The sequence below is a fragment of the Phoenix dactylifera genome, chromosome 1, assembly GCF_009389715.1.
Source record: "Phoenix dactylifera cultivar Barhee BC4 chromosome 1, palm_55x_up_171113_PBpolish2nd_filt_p, whole genome shotgun sequence".
NCBI lineage: Eukaryota > Viridiplantae > Streptophyta > Magnoliopsida > Arecales > Arecaceae > Phoenix > Phoenix dactylifera.
Genome location: NC_052392.1, coordinates 40,157,286 through 40,174,426, shown reverse-complemented (window position 1 = coordinate 40,174,426; position 17,141 = coordinate 40,157,286). Strand labels below are relative to the sequence as shown.

At 37.7% G+C, this 17,141-nt stretch overlaps 2 protein-coding genes across 2 annotated transcripts; both read right to left on the bottom strand.

Moving 5' to 3' along the window:
* Positions 1-215: 215 nt before the first annotated feature.
* Positions 216-2,922, bottom strand: LOC103706112 (putative pentatricopeptide repeat-containing protein At5g59200, chloroplastic). The gene has a single exon (XM_008790117.3). It carries the CDS (start codon positions 2,503-2,505, stop codon positions 574-576), a length of 1,932 nt encoding a protein of 643 aa, XP_008788339.1. The 5' UTR covers positions 2,506-2,922; the 3' UTR covers positions 216-573.
* Positions 2,923-3,549: 627 nt separating this feature from the next.
* Positions 3,550-11,346, bottom strand: LOC103706022 (proteasome subunit beta type-4-like). Its single transcript, XM_008789959.4, has 7 exons — positions 11,221-11,346; positions 11,071-11,138; positions 10,148-10,224; positions 7,025-7,154; positions 6,660-6,819; positions 6,359-6,544; positions 3,550-3,961 (listed from the first exon to the last, which is right to left on the bottom strand). Exons 1-7 carry the CDS (start codon positions 11,224-11,226, stop codon positions 3,848-3,850), a joined length of 741 nt encoding a protein of 246 aa, XP_008788181.1. The 5' UTR covers positions 11,227-11,346; the 3' UTR covers positions 3,550-3,847.
* Positions 11,347-17,141: the final 5,795 nt, after the last annotated feature.

Sequence of the window (17,141 nt, the reverse complement as noted above, 5' to 3'; positions counted from 1 at the left end):
CTAGAAATCCAAGTTTATGCTATCAATATAAGTTCAGAGTGACAGCTCGGAATGCGCAACCAAATTGCCATACTTCCAAACCACACTTTCAGTGTACTCCTAACAACTAAGGAAGCAGATAAGATCCTAGGCCTCAAATAGATGTGCCGATCAGGATGTCTGGATGCTAATGAAGTTGTGCTAGATTATGTGTGAATCAGATGGAATGGCTAAAATGCTGAATAATAAACCATGAAATTAACTAAATGAGTTACAAAGCTCATGGCCTGGTAACTGACTGAAAAGTATTTCATGACCCATATAACAGCAAATGGGAACAATTTCGGATTTGTGGAAATATCAGAAACATTATTATCGCACACATTAAGCTTCTCGTATGAAATTCAGTTACAGTTCTGCAGGTTTTGAATATCTGATCATCCACTCAATCTTTCGTAACCATATCAACGAGTTTCAGAAGGCATAGACTGCAGCCGAGAAGCACGAGGCCTTGCTTCAAAATCGAATATCTCCCTTCACCAGAGTAGAATTTTCTCCTGGATAATTGCATTCAAGGTTGAATTCCATCAGAGTTCACCAATAATCCCTGCAAGAACAGGACCCATCTTCGAAATGGTGAAAGCGATTTCTATCCCTCACCACAATCTTTCTTTTAGTGACCTTTGAAATGAGCTTGATCATTGAATGGCAATCACCGCACACTCTGAGGTTCTTTACAACCCGTATTGTCGTTCCTGGTTTAGTTGAGATAAGACCATAACATATAGCCAACCTCTCACCATGGATGGCCAAAGCCCATTCCTTCTCCTCTTCCTCAATGTCCTGCAACACCACATCTCTAGCAGGAGTATACCCTTCTAATTTTAGAGCATCATTCAACTCTTCTAGCTTTCGATAAATTTCCTCTCGCCGAGGATGCCTGATATCCCCCAATAGGAACTCATGGATCTCATTGTCCACTTCAATGGAACTGCAACCAGGTTCTTTCTGAATACCCCTCTCCTTCATTTTTGTCCTAATTCTCGCTGCCTCCTCCCATTTCCTAAATGAGGCATAAACATTGGAGAGAAGAACGTAAGTTCCAGAGTCAGCCGCTTCACTGTCGATCAAAATTCTAGCCACCTTCTCTCCAAGGGTCAAGTTTCCATGGATCTTACATGCACCAAGCAAAGCCCCCCATATAACATGATCCGGTTCAATGCTCATTCTTTTGATGAACTCATATGCTTCCTCCAAACGCCCAACACGGCCAAGAAGGTCTACCATACAACCATAGTGCTCTATTTGTGGCTCTAAGCCATGGTCCTTTACCATGGACTCAAATATCTCAAATCCCATATCCACAAGCCCACTGTGGCTACAAGCATTTAAAACAGCAACAAAGGTGATGTGAGTTGGTCTTAGACCTTTTGTAATCATCAGCCGATATAGTTCCACGGCCTCATAGCTCCTCCCATTCATGGCAAGCCCGACAATCATGGAGTTATAAGAGACTGCATCCTTCTCAGCCAACTCGCTGAATACTTCTTGAGCTTCTTCAAGAATTCCACATTTTGTATACATATCAATGAGCGCCGAACCTACGAAAGTATTCAGTCTGATGTTGTACTTGCCGACGTAAGAATGGACCCATCTTCCAAGCTCCAATGCACCCAATTGAGAGCAAGCCGATAGAACACAAACAACGGTAAATTCATTGGGTCGGACATTCTCCCTCTGCATCTCTCTGAAAAATTTCAGTGCCCTATTCGCCCTCCCATTCCTAACACATCCATCAATCATCGCAGTCCAGCACACAGTATCCTTATCTTGCACTCCGTCAAACACAGCTTCAGCTTCTTCGATCAAACCACGGTCGGAGTAGCATGAAATCAAAATCGTTGCAGCGACCGCATCTCTCTCGGGCATTTCACCAAACACCCATCTGGCATCATCGAACTTCCCACATCTCCCATAAAACTCCATTAATTTCATGCGAATGGGCCTCTCGGAACCAAGCTTCAGTTTGAGAACCTGACCATGGACTTGTCTCCCCTCTTCTAATGCCAACCGAAACCCACAGGCTTTCAGAACATAAGCGATCACAACTGGGTCAGGTTCAATGTGCTCGCCAACCATTCGAGCGTAAAGCCGGATGGCATCAAGAGAAGAGGCGGCCACAATCTTTCCACCAATGAGGGCAGTGTAGTGATAGACATCAGGGTTTTCAATCCCGTCGAAAATCCGGGCGGCGTAGTCCATGGACCTGAAGGCGGAGCAAAGCCGAAGGATCTTGAAGAGCAGAAGGGGGTCTCGGTCCACCCCAGTTTTGAGGATTGCGGCATGGACCGGGGGGAACTGGTCGATACCATTGCATCTCCGTAATAGAGGGATGACTTGGTTTGGAGAATGAAAGGTGGCGGTCTTTCTCCTCGGTTCGTGGGAGTTTGGATCGGGGCATGGGCGGATGTTTGAATTTAAATTTGGAGGGAAGGAGGCCGCCACACCCAGCGTGGAGGGAAGCATTGGAAGAAGCCCTTCTGGGCTCTCAGGACGGACTTTAGGGTTAGCGTCATGCACGTCAAGCACTCGATCTCAGCATAACATGTAGTTCCGGTAGCTGTACTCTTGATGGCCTAGCATAATAGCCATCTGATGTTGATCAGGTGACCCATGTTAATCTCTTCTTACAAGGGCTTGCAAACTCATCCATTGCTCTTTTAGTGATGTTATGCTCACTAAAAGGTCGGTATTTCACCTATGTTCATGCATGACGTAAATTTCTCTTAAATAATTGCTGCATCTAAAAAGATAAATTATGCGAACTGTTATTTTGAAGGACTGGCACTGCTGTGTTTTAGCCAATGATGACTAAAGACTGTTGGTGCCGGTGCTTCTGCCAGCTTGGTTCGCTAAGGTTGGTATGTTCATTTGCTGCACAATTCAAACATGCAATCCAAAAGAAAAACATTTCAGAAACAGTCTCATAATCAGATGGAAAGAAAGCGCCGCCATCAAAGGTCACGGGGCTTCGCGAGCTTTGTATCTTCTAATTTTATTGAATATATCCATACACATAATATATAAAATACCTGCTTTAGTTATAATAATAATAATAATAAAAAGAACAAAAATCTGGTTCGACCTTGCTTTTGTGTTTGCTGATATTACCCGTGATTGCACGCGAAGGAATGAATGAGAAATCATGCAAGAAATACAGATGAACAGAAATAACCAAAGAGAACAAAGATTTTTTTTTTTTTCAAAGAAAAAAAAACTAGCGTAAATACTGGGACACGCTTCATGGCCAGGGTCTTCTGAGTTTGTGCTGCATGTTAGAAGTTAGAACAGGTAAAATTAGATTTCATCTACGGTTCTCACTCGCAAATGCAGACGAGAGATGATAGGTAAAGAAAAAATTAATAAATTATATGGGAGGGTCGCGGCTCATGCAAGCCTTCCCATGTAACAGCTCGGTGCCCAGGTATGCTCGCCACGACTACCAGCGGAGCATCATATTGAAGGAAACCTTTCTTAACGTAAAATGATCGACAGGAATTGCAGGCCAAATTATGACGAAGAAATTATTGTCCATCGATGGCAAATAAAAATGGTTCTTTCTGGACAAGCTACCACTGTGGAAATCATTTCAAGCAGCACAGCACTGCTGCTGGCTGACCTCTCATAAGCTTGAATGACATGATTTTGGGCAGACCACTTGGGGGTAAAATATCCGGCATCATTTTCAATGTCCCCTCACCTTCGCAAATTAAATAGTTGCAGCACAACTTAAAAAGTACAGTACTCTTTCAACACATTCAGTTTTGTGGGAGGTTCAAGTTTAGTTGAGACACATGATACAGAGCATCTACCATGATCCCTCAGCACCCTTGCTTGGATCTTTGAAGGCAGAGAATCCCCAAAAGGTCTTCAAGGAGTAGGGTTGAGAAATGGTCACCCCTTCATCTGTGATCTTTGCAATCTGCATATAAAATTAATTATATTAGTATATTAGTTTAATGACAATAAGAGAGCATTCAAATGCATGGAGTAGTGTTTGGAGAAAATCTTGAGGACTGCAACGATCTGTACGACAATCTGTTCATTTAGCACCATTGAATGAAATCATTGCGGTTCCATCAATGAAAATTTCCCACACAGAAATAAGAGTCTACTTTAATGCTATCCCTATGGCTATGGAACACCATGAAAGGAAATAGGTCCACAGAGTATTTGAGAACTAGACTCCGAAGAGAAGAAGATGCTTGACAACTCGGAATTACAGAAGTGGCCTCAGTTATCTGAGATCAAAGGCAATGCACGAAATTGCAAAGTCACACCATGAACCTACGAGGGAGGTACAGATTAAGACACGTTACAAGCATATCTATGAATCTGTTTGGTATCACAGAAAGATTGACCATTAAAAAAGTTTCCTCGCTTAGGAAATTAGTATATAAGGATTTAAGGAGTTATCGACATCTGGTTTTCATTGGCCTGAAGAAAGTGTATGCACATTAGATTATATGTGGGCTTTAGAAGAATGGTATTTCCTTGTACATCGAGGTCATTAATGGAAAAACAACTCTATAAGTTTCCCAATACAATTGAGCAGTATCAATATTGGACATGCTGCTAGCAGATATCACAAGAGGAAATATCATGATATATGATATTTATGGATGGTGCAAGGCAAAGGGCTCAAGATATAATCAAACTGGTATTTTTATGAAATATGACTTTGACAAGGTTAACTGAGAATAATATGAAAATATAATTCTAAATTTCATGAAAATGGAAGTAAAAGAAAGTCCAAGTAAATAATCACCCTATTCTTCCTAAAACTGAAGGAGGAACCAAAAATGGTACAGATAAAAGATTGTACCAAGCTCTAGGCACATAAAAAATATGGAGAAATAGTGTGCATCCATTGCACAACTTTAGCTAAAACATGCCTATACTATATGTCCAAACCCTATACTACAAACCCCTATTCTGCTAACCACATGCCCATCGCACAAAAGCTTAGTAGTTTAATATGAAGCCCATCAACTTACATCATTCCCTACCTTGCATTTTAACCAACAGCGGGCACATGATATGCACATGGAGAAAATGTTCAGTTGTTCATGGAGGACTCTTTGTTTAGTCCATCTAAATTATTCTCCCCTCATCAAGTAATAATGTTTATGATGATCCGTAAATCAATTTAGATAGAGATGAAGTAATTAGTTATGGTGCCTTATTTATTTTCTATTATACCTCTCCTTTATTACCTATCCTTGACTGCAGCTATCCATATATTTCCATGTGCATCACATCCTATGTGCAAGAGAAGGTTGAACATCTTATTGAGAGGGGCATATCATGTCCAAGAGAATTTGGTTTATATAATAATATAAGCAATGACCTTTAGGCCCTATTTGGATGACTGAACCCCAGATGCAGTTGATAACTCCCAATGACATTAAACTGGAGCTGAAATGTGAGAATTAATAGCTTGACAGTAAACATCCATCCTGAAATTTTTAGGGATAGCCAATAACAGCTATTAGGTGCATTTTACAATCCATAAATGGTAAGGATTAAAGATCAAGAGCCTACATTGGACCCTCCAGTTTCTCTTCTATAACACACTAAAGAAGATAAAAAAAAAAAGCTGCTAGGTGGTTATATATTGATGGTAGATTCATAAATTCAATAGGCCTTAATTGTGCCAAGATATAAAAATGATAAACATACTCCCAAAAAAAGGGTTTATCCTAGGAAAACTATTGCAAAATACATCAAAATTTCAAACCCCTATCTGTTTTGGGGGGATAATACAGCATAAACCAGTATAAACACCCTTTGCCCACTTTATTTCAAATTATCCAACCAAGGGTAAAAGGGAGATTCCAAAAAAAGGCATTTTACTCGCTTCTTATTCTTAAACCTGGATAAAAGTAAACTGACAACATGTTAATTAAAATGTTATGCACTGTGAAACAAATTTTTATATTGATAGTAATAAACAAATTGCAAATAAAAGAATGTAATATAACAGAATCTAAAAATGGATTATGGTAATATATATGTGAAATTGACATAATTGTATAAGACAAGAGGGGCCACATCTGTGCATGTATACACAAACAAGCTCAGGCGACTCCAATCACAAAGATTACAATACATAAAATAAACCAATGAAAAAATAACCATTACGTTAGAAATGATAAACATAAAGCTAAAGCAAAAAAATTTCTTCCTGAATATATCTATTTCCAAGCCAATAAAGGATATTGTGGTTAACATAGGCAAGAACAATTCATCTGCTCTTCAAGGATCCAGCGTGGTATTAAGACAATCAAGGTAAGATGCTCACAGGAAAGAATCATACCTGGAACTTGTTGATAGCTGATCTGTCACGATATAAAAGTACACGCAAGCACTTCTCCAGCAGCCTTACAGCTTCTTCAAATGTCATGTCCTCACGCCATTCATCACGAAATATTGGCCTTGCAAGATGATTTCCAAATCCAGTGGCGACATGGTTGTCCTCAAAATGTGTACCAATCATGCCAACCTGGGCAGTGTCCGCCATAGTAAATATAATAATAACAATATATATATTTCTAAATTAATCAGAAAGAAACTGAGAAGAAACATACAGATGTGCACTAAAAAAGATATAAAAATACCATTCCAAGATATTTTTGCCCATTTTTAACTCCACCGATAACGAGTGAGTTCCACAGAGGATTAAATTTGTTGCGTCTATTGTACATCACCCGATTCAGATAGTTGTGAATCTCCTTAGGACCCAGCGAGTTTCCATCATCCCACATGTTATCATACAGGCTGAGGGAAGGGGAGAAATGAAGTAATTAATGAAAAAAGAGATGCAACTTAAATGCTGTTAAAAGAGTAAAATAGAAAAATATAGGGTACATCCAGAAACTCCAAAAAAAACCTGATGATCAGGAAAACAAAAGGATGTCGAACCAGTTTACACTTAATCATATACTTTGTTTATTTTGAGAGCTCACTCTTAAAGAAGCCTTACATAAGCTCATCAAGATAATGCAAGATCTCCTGAAAATCACTAATTTCTCCACTTGCTCCAAGAAGAGTATGTTTACCAATAGCTTTTATACGCTCCACACTCTTGTACCGTAAAGTAGATCCATAAGATCCTGCAAGTTGTAACATGAAAAATCATATACATGATATGCAAGTAATGACAGTTCGGAAGAAGACACCTGATTTGTGCAACCGATTCAATTTAAACAGCATATTCTATGTTTGATCTTCCCTTTTAATTTTCCTGATTACCTAATTCAATATTATTGTTAAAGAACATAGTCTACGTTTGATCTTCTTTTAATTGCCTTCCCTTTCTTCTCCTTTACTGCTCCTCTTCTACTTGGAATCAATCTAAGAGGTTCTTTAGTTTTGGGCATTGGCTTTCAAGTGCTCTCTCCTATAGCTCTTTAGTCATTCTTCAGGTCCTTAATTTTGTTTTGATTGTTGTCCTAGAAGCTCTAACGACAAAAAAATGTTCCACTTCTTTTCCAATTTTGCTTCTCCTAACCACTATATAATAACTATGATAATTGTAACAAAAAAAAGGAAAAAACCCCTAAACCTGTAGTTTGGAGATGCAGATGGTATCAATATCACAACCATGTGAATTATGTTTTGTTGGAAAAATTGTATATATAAGGCATGATTGCTTCTGAGTAATTTTGTAACTTTTTTCTGGCATAACTAATCTACTGGCATATTTAAGGCATAACTAATTCAACGTGTTTCACATTTAATTTAATTTTAGTAGGTCTCATTTTGGCAGATATGTTGCAAATTAAACATCATCAGTCAACAATTTCACAGTTAGAAGACTTCTAGAGCACATAGTCCATACAGTATCATTAGATAGATTAAACAGGGAGGACAAATACAGGAAACCCTCATATTGTCAAGCATATGTAACTTCTAGATAATATGACTAAGGAGAGCCTTTGCATCATATTTGAGCTGGTCGAAGCAGTGCAGTTCTAAACAGGGAGGACGTCTTGGTAGTAGAAGGTTCATTTCTTGGAAAGAAGGTTGTAATTTGAAGCGTCCATGGAGATTCCTAACAGCTAATGACTCCATCTGAGCATGTCAAATAGGGATTTGAAGCAAGGAATATTCTCCAGTATTCAGGAAAAGGGTATGAAATAGCTGTTAAAAGCAGATCTTAAGAATCAAATTCGTTCTCTTTAAGTATGCTATTTGAGGTGAATAATTGACTATCTCAAATTTCTGTTTCTGACCCTTGGATCCGAACAGAACACCACATCTTTCTAAGTTTCTTCAAAATGCATAGACAACCAACAAACACAACACCAAAGGGCTCTTTCCTAACAGGAACACTATAATTATTATTAAAAAAAAAGCTATTTTGATTGATAAGATCAGAACCATCCACTATACATTTCTCATGGAAGAATTTAATTCAAGCCCATCCATCAAATACTACTCCCACTTGAATTGGTTATGTAAATTAGCTGATGGGATCATAGCACCCACCAACTATTGTATTTGGGATAAAAAAATTCTTGAATCAGTCATGAACATCAAATGTGCTGAAGTCATATATATTGAAAAAGAAATTATAGTAAATGTCAGTTGATGGGATCAGAGCCAAACATTTTGCATGTTCAAATACATAGAAAAAAATTTGTTTGCCTTTCTAAATTGAAAAAAAATACATAGAAAAATAGATATCGCAGAGGGTGGGGTGGAGGACTTTCTTTTTTGAATGACCAGGTGCCTTGCATGTGCAATGCACGTGCTATGATTTTTTTAATTGGATAAAGCTATAGATGGAAGTCAGCATAGTAGTGATCTTTCTAGTTGGAGAGAGATATAGATAATAGCAGGCGGTTGCACCTTCAAGTCTGCTTTATCTCTTGTGAGGACTCTTACCACTTCCCAATAATATCAGCATGTTAGTTCTTTCCTGGAAGCCTTATTTCCTGGGAGTTTTTCTTTTCCTCTCCAACTACTTCATCCATTTTTCCCTAGCTCACCAGCACTTCGTTCAACTTTTTCATCTCATGCTTGATTATGTGAGTAGCCATATGAACATCTAACAGATGACATGGTTTTTAGGAGTTTGAATCATAAGTATAGATGCTGACACTTTAATGATGGGCATGGTAAATGGGTCCTTTTAAAGTTCATAATGTTGGAGTTCCGTTATGAAGTCTAGAGTGTAGTCTATGTATTTGAAGGATGACTAAATGGTTAAGTTCATGGATGTTGATGTTATTGTATAGAAATTGCTATTTTATTTTGATAAAGCACAATGTTTTATGGATAACTTTTTAGATAGATGTAAATACATCATAGATATGCATAAATATACACACGCGCGCGCACACATATATGCATCTGAAAAAGTCAATCCAATAGTGTACGCTAGTGAGCACTCCTTTTTTGAAAATATGAACCATATACACAGCTTTTTTGTTAGACACTTGTAGTATAAGAAGGATCATTCACTGCCCATGAAATTCAGGATGTTGAATTATGCCAACAAAGGCATAAACATAACATGGAACGCTAAAATGACTTTTACAGATATGACAGTCAAATTTAGATATATACTTGTTTGGTTCACAGAAAGAATTTTCACTCACCAGAATATTTTTTTTGAAAAGCTGATTTCAAGGAAAATAATTTTGGTATGTTTGGTTGGCCATAAAAAAATGGTACATTTCAAAGTGGCATATATTTGGTTGAGCATCTACTTTTCTAGAAAAGTTGTGTGAAATATCTATTATACTCTTAATAAAGAGAAAAACCTTATCCATGAATTTTGATGGCTTAAGGGTAGTTCTAGAAAAAAAAGAATCCCAATTTTCAAACAGTAAAAAAATAACTTTTCCATTTTCCTCATGGTCTTGCTTTTCCATGAAACATGAAAATTTTATTTCCATAGGAATGCTACTTTCCTATCTTTCTCCTTTGAAAACTTTAACCAAACAAGAGGTCTTTCTTCATTTTTGCGTTGACCACACTTTTTCCCTTCTTTTTCCGCAAACCAAACGAGTCCATAAATCCAATGAAAACAACTTGCATACTATCAAATCTAAAGCTTGGCAAAGCTCCTATGCAGTCAACTATCAGATAGACTGACCTCCCAAATCAGCAGCCAAGGCAATTCCATCTTTATATTTCACGCCTAATACTGAAGTACCGGTTACATATGGGTACCTGTTCACATGATATAGATGTTTAAGGCTGTGATGATTTCAGAAAATGAAAATGAAAACAATGCCAGACAGTAAGAATGGAAATATACATATCTACGTATAAGTATCAGTTAAAAGTGCGCAAATACCAAGAGTTCAGAATCACTTATGCTATATTACATCTGATTTATGTTGTTAAGTTCCTCTAACTATCACAAATGTAGAAGAAGCATGACTCTTGAGAATTTTTGTAACTAGTACGCCCACTAGTTTTTCGAACAAATTACAATCTGCTAGATATTTCTGCCTGGAAAATTAGACATTTGTAGATCCAAAAAATACTGCACTTGGCTACAAAAACAGTTGAAGATTCAAAACGGAAAAGAAAATCATGATCAACAAGCTGGTGCTTCTCACGCTTATTGCATATGTTTGGTGTATCAAGATCAACTTTCTAGTAAGTGCTCTATGTTGACAGAGATGGATACGAGCAGTAATTTAAGAAAAATTAACTGCACAATCTGGATGCCACTTCTTTTGATGTTTATGTACGATGAAATTGAGTACATGTCACAATCCAGATTCAGAGCATTTAGGCATTTAGATTCCCCTTCATATGAAAACAAATAAACACTACATATAACGGCCATTACAGAAAATAACACTGATGCTTCAATTTTCTTGGGCAAATCCCCAATAAATATAACTGATAGCGATGTGCTGACATTTGATCCCGATTATTATCTGAAGGAAATCTTAAGTTACAAATTACCAAGTGATTCCTACCTTAAAAAAAGAGAAAAAGAAAGAAATTATTCAATTATTCATTCAAAGAAAATAGATCATGCTTGTGTGAGATAATTCTTACAGGGTTCTCTCAGACCCAACATCCAAGCTTGTCGAATCTTTACTGCTCGCAGAAGATAGACCTACCGGCTGCCCTCCCAAAAAGCGAAGATGAATTAGCCGTGAGAATTTATAGACAAAGAAATGAGAGAAAGAGGGGAAAATCACCGACCTCCATGTTTTTTTTTTCAGAGAGTTAGGATGAGGGTTGGAAGAGTTGGTACTAGGGTTCCGATTGAAGGAAATCTCGGCCGCTGTTGTGGGGTTTCGGTTTTGACGGATCCGCCGAGCAGGAGAGATGTAAAGGGCTAAAAACGGATCGGGTTGAATTTGGGGATTTGCGTGATCCGATCCGATCAGAAACACGGCATGAAATCAGAACTCTTGGGTACAAACCGACCCGTTATAGAAACAGGCCGAGGCTTATTGACCCGAGCTTGATCGAATGTTGACCTGGCTTGGGTCGAGTCAAACACGAGCCCTTTGTGATGGGCTTGTATCAATTCCTAGCTGGATATTGGGTGGTTTGGAAGGAATATAAGTACAAAAACTACGACTAGATGCGTGTAATTTAGGTCAATGTGAAGGCATGTTTTATTTTATGACTAACTAAATCTTTATCTAGTCTACGTAAGAAAAAAGAAATTGATCGAACTTGGGTGCAGTTTTGAACTAGGTGCACGTCAGTTAGTGGTCTACTTTGGATGTTACTTCACTTTCAACATGCTAGTATAAATAAACTGATAATTATTATTATAAACTACAATGAGCCTTTTTATTTTCAGATGTTATGTTTGATTGATCTAGATTATTGGAGTCGTTGCATCATATGTGCAGTGATGGGTGAGTGTTTACCTTGCCATCTACTTGACTTAGAAAACAAACATTCCGATAATATATTCAAATTTAGATTACATCTTTGTGTCAAAGTTGACACTGCTATGTCAATGAATTATGATATTGATGAAAGGATACATATATAATTAGTACTTGGTCTTGTAAATAATTATGATATCGATGAAAGGATGAAATACAAATTCCATTTCCTTCCTCGTTCTTTTTGCTACCACTTTTTATTATTTTTCGATGAACTTGAAGATCGTTCTTTTACATTGGTATTCGAACAAAATAATATTTGTAATTCTTGAAATTTTGTGGAAATTTAAATCTGAGATCTAAATCAATTAAGTTTGTCTTAACTTAGTCGAGATTTAGTCTAGGCTTATCTTGAAAACCTCCTTTACATGTCAGTATCTAATGCCAAATCATCGACCTATCTCTACGAGTTTATCCTCTATGTTAATAGAAAATGCTAAAGACATATAACGAGTAATTTCTTTTCTGATATTTTTATGTTACACAAAGATCTCTCTTATCGAGAGCTCCATAAAAAAAGTTAGATGATAGCCATGCAATTTTTTATGTGACATTTTTATGGTACCGTAGCACTACTCATGTTGATATGTCAACCAACCTACGAAGTGGAAAACTTAAACCATTTTTTCTTTGCAACACAGAGTCTGTTCTTCGTACCGAGGATCTACTTTATGTCCAAACTAGCCAATACATTATGTAGTAAAATCAAAGAGAATAAAATAATATCTGTAATACTGTACAATAAATATTCTTTCAAAAAAAAAAGAGAGAAAAAAGCTGAAACATCAAATTTGGATTGAACATTCACTGCTATATAGTTGTTCCGAAGTTTTCAAGCTCCTTCTGGTTACTAACCTACGATAATGTCACTTCAACAATCAACACAACAATGCTGGGCTTTGTTTCCTAGTGCTACATTAGTTTCATGACATAAAATGTCAATGAGTTGGCCCAGGTTGGTGCCTGGGGAATGAGCGGGCCCAACATATGAAATTTTTTTAATAATGAGATTAAAGAGTGTGGAGATAGAATTCGAACTCAGAATCTCTGCTCTAATACTATGTTGAAATGACCACTTGTCCTAAAAACTTAAGCTTATAGAATGAGGTAGATTTATTTATATATTTTTTTATTTCCAGACCGGCCTCTGATTTTGGACAAGAATCAAGGTGAACGATTTTAGCTCCAATCGAGGAGTCGCTAAGTTAAGGAGAACCATCAATACACGTCGACCGGGGCTGACATTCCTAAGACTGACAGCCCGACAGTTCGCAGTCGTGGCAATCCCACATTCTGTGTCAGATCTTTGCTGCACTCTGCCCACGTAGATTGATCCCTGCACCGTGGCCATACTACCAATTGTTGCCTAACATTATTGTATGTCACATCAGTCCAGATAAAGATAGGACTTGCTCTCGTGTATAAAGAGGTTAACTCAGAGGACTTATGGGACATGCATAATGGGTACTTACTATTACTCACCGAGACTATTCTGTGTTGAGATTTTTTTTTTTTTTTTCATATTGTTATCTCGTTATTCCGACTATAGCATTGAAGAGTCTTCTACCAAAAATTCTCTGAAAGGTGAATTTCTTGCACGTCAGCTAGATGCTTCAATCAATCTACTAAACTTATTTTCAGCCGATCTCAGAATCATCCCAGCCACATTTTTATCTCAGTCCGGATTCGGCGGGACTTGTAGATCTTTTATCCTCCGGTCTCAAACTCGTGCTTCCAATTTCAAAGCATCTCTGCCTCCGTGGTCCCATGCTTTGGCTGGACAGCCATGGTCGCGGTCAAAAACAACTCAGCCATTAGATCGGACGTACTCCTCCCACCCACTCGTCTTTTCGTACTCGTACGTGGCTGATTGCCAGGGAGGAACAGGCAATGTATGGAGACCAGTCTGCAACTCACGTCCGGAACCCTCTTGGCTCGTCCTCCCATGATATCCGATATAATAAACACCGTCACCCCAGGTCCCCCTCGAACCTCTTCCTGGAGAGTTCCTTGCAGTTCCGAAAGTCGACATCGCTGTTTCCCAACAGCGACTTGATGATGCCGACCTTTTATATTATCTAATCGGTGGCAGGGCTACGGATTCTGACGTGTCCCTTACGAAATAAGAAGAATCGAAGGCGTCCCTTATACTATTTTTCTACGGACGATAATAGTATCCGGCACGTAAATAAGATGTATATGCCGAATTGTGATACCTCTCCAGCCAGTCAAGACTACGGTCGTATGTGATACGAACTTTAATATATATCTAATATAAAAACTTCCCCCGTTTCTAGGTGGTGCCAGTTATTTGACCTCATTAACTGCATAGAAGAAATATGGGCACTGGCGGTGAGAGAAAACTACACGCATGTCAGTACGGATATTTATATTCATAAGTTGACGGGTCAAACGGGAAATAATTGCAATAAAAATTTGAAACCACCTAAACTTTGGCGATAGGTGCTATCCGTTGATGGACATATCTAAAAAAATCCTCGTGATGTTCGACTCCCAACATGCCCCTGAAAGAGAGCGGCTCCATCGGATACTGAAACGCTATCATGGTAACGATTTTGTAAGAGCATGGGCGATTTGATCCATGGTGGAGGCATGAGGAGAGACTCGAAGTAAATCTTTGGAAACTTTTGTCACAAACAAGATAGAGAACATATGCTGATATGGAGGTGCGTTATCCCTGTTGCTGGCCCAATCTGCATCTGAATAGGGATAAAGAGTAACCGGAGAATGACGCTCGGAGGAGAGGCCATAATTGATCCTGGCCTTAAGATATTGAAGTACACGTTTCACAGCCGTCGAGGGTGTTTGTGAAAGTGAGTACATAAGCCGGGATAACTTGCTGACGAGAGAAAGAGAAATGTTTGAGCGCGCCACAGCTTGCTTGTACTTTGAGGTATCAAAAGGAGTTCCATCAGAGTACTGGTGGTAGAGTTGGAAATAGTATTTGTGAAAATGCTCGAGTAGATCTCGGATGTATTTGTGCCATGACAAGAAAAAGCCTGTGGATGGCAATGTAATGAGTCGAGATTTTTGATCAAGAACCTACAGGATAATGTGTCAGTAAATTGGAAAATAAAATTAGAGTCACCGCCGGTAATGATGAAATGGTGCGCACAAACAAGAAAATAGAGTGTGGGGCCATTCTTAGAGTACATAGAGATGCATCCAGCTTAGAATTGCAAAAAACCATACTCAAAGAAGTTACTACCATGCTCCAGAAGCTTACTTCAAATCATAAAACTGCACAAATAGTTGCTTGATTATAAGGCTGAATGTGCCGTGCTTTTGTAGCAACTGATGCTCCTGTCACAACTCAGAATTTTATTGAAAAAGACTATTCAGAAGGTTTTTGAATTTTTTAGTCTTGTATATGTATCCAAATTTTTTTTAGCAAATAATATATCGAACTAAACACACGTTTGTACGGTCCTCATAGCTCCCATTCAGGTTATGTTACCGACTTGTGGCCAATTATATGTCAAGTGGCATTACACAGCATATGCTCCCGAGGGCCATTAGGGACTGACGCATCAAATTCCTCCAATACAACTGCACACTAATTAGGATCCCGGTGAGCTCAAGGGACACAAGTAGGTTCAGTGAGGGAAGGAAGACGGAGTTTGGTGGCTGCAAAAAAATTCTTGGGTTCGTAGATGTTGTTTTGAGAATGGGTCACCATAGGATGGGTACAATGTGGAGGAGAGGAAGACCCATAGAATGGGTCACCGAAGTGAAGACAGCTCAAATATGTAGCACGTTGAAATGCATGAGACCAAAAAGGAAGAAGAAGAAAAGATTAATGCAACAAAGTGAGACTTGATGGTATTCCGTACTTGAGTTATATCGAAGTGTATGAGCTCGTGTTGCAAAATGAGTAATATTATGAGAAGCTCTTTTTTAAAAAACTTTTTATATTCACTAGCACCATCGAATAAACAGAAACAACAGAAATATTAAAAAAAAAAACAAAGAGCCTTAAATTTTAGAAATAAAAATGACATCAGACTTATTCTTCAGAGGGAAAAGTAGTTTAAGAAGTCATGTCAGAAAAATAGACAGAAGCTATTACAAATATTGGAATGGCAGGGGTATGGTGGGAAGCAGCGTTCCCACCTAACATTCTGCAGCAACAAATATTTTGGTCTACTCATTTAATAGAAAAGCAAGTATTGTCTGTATTGATGCGAATAAATTAGCTTGAGCTTGCTCCAAACTTGGTATGAGCTACACCAGCTCTGGATGCTAGATTAATTTATTTGAGCTAGAGGTCGACTCTAAATTTAGGTACTAGATTCTGCAAAGCAACATGAGTCCAAGGAGAAAAGGAAAGAAAAAAATAATAAAAAATGTATAATGTTTGCAAGAGAAGAAGGTAATCACTGATGACAGTAAACATGCATGCGGATGTGGTGGAAGAATATGTAGTAGAATAGATGCTTAAATTCTATTCAGATCAAATTCAATCAGAATTTTATTTTATTTATTTTTTAGCAAATATGTCATATCTTATTTTTGGATAAATTTGAATTTGGATGTATTTTGTATCTTGAATTTGGATATCTAGATTCTTTTTGCCTACCGATAACTCATGTTTGGCGGCCGTCACCATCTTACCGGAAAAAGAGAGAGCGCCCCGACCTGATTAAAAATTGGTTGAGTACTCGCTGATTTTTTAATATAAAGGATTTCACCCTAAAAAAAAGTACTTTCCATTATTCCCAAAAAGGAGAATTTGGGAATATTAAGATTATCCAACCGGTCAAATAATCACTCTCTACAGTGTTAATTACAGAAGAAATATTTTTTTCTCATTATAAAAGAAATATTATTTTTTTGATGAAAAAAAGTTCTTAAACATTCTAAGCAAGCTAGAAAATTTTAAATAACTTGAATTTTATTTTCTCATAATACTAACAATGAATCATCTATCTCGATCAATAATTTCTCTATTCTTCTTCTTTTACAGATATGCTTGCGACTTATCACTCCGGATCTATGTGAATATATATAAGAGAAGCTCCTCAACATTACTTTTTACAAAAATACTAGCACATCACTCACACAAATAGGTAAATATCTTAAAATAGATGATAAAAAATAAAAACTAGGAGATAGAGATTGGAGATGGATAAAATTGTTAAAAAGGGAACCGGAGATGGAAAATAAGTTTGCTAGAAAAATAGAAAGAGAACTTTG

Coding starts and splice junctions, on each gene's coding strand:
- LOC103706112 (XM_008790117.3), bottom strand. CDS start 2,505: ATGCTTCCCTCCACGCTGGGTGTGGCGGCCTCCTTCCCTCCAAATTTA.
- LOC103706022 (XM_008789959.4), bottom strand. Junction 7,155..10,147: donor CTTGGCTGCTGATTTGGGAG/GTCAGTCTATCT, acceptor TACAACTTGCAG/GATCTTATGGATCTACTTTA. Junction 6,545..6,659: donor GGCAAAAATATCTTGGAATG/GTATTTTTATAT, acceptor GACACTGCCCAG/GTTGGCATGATTGGTACACA.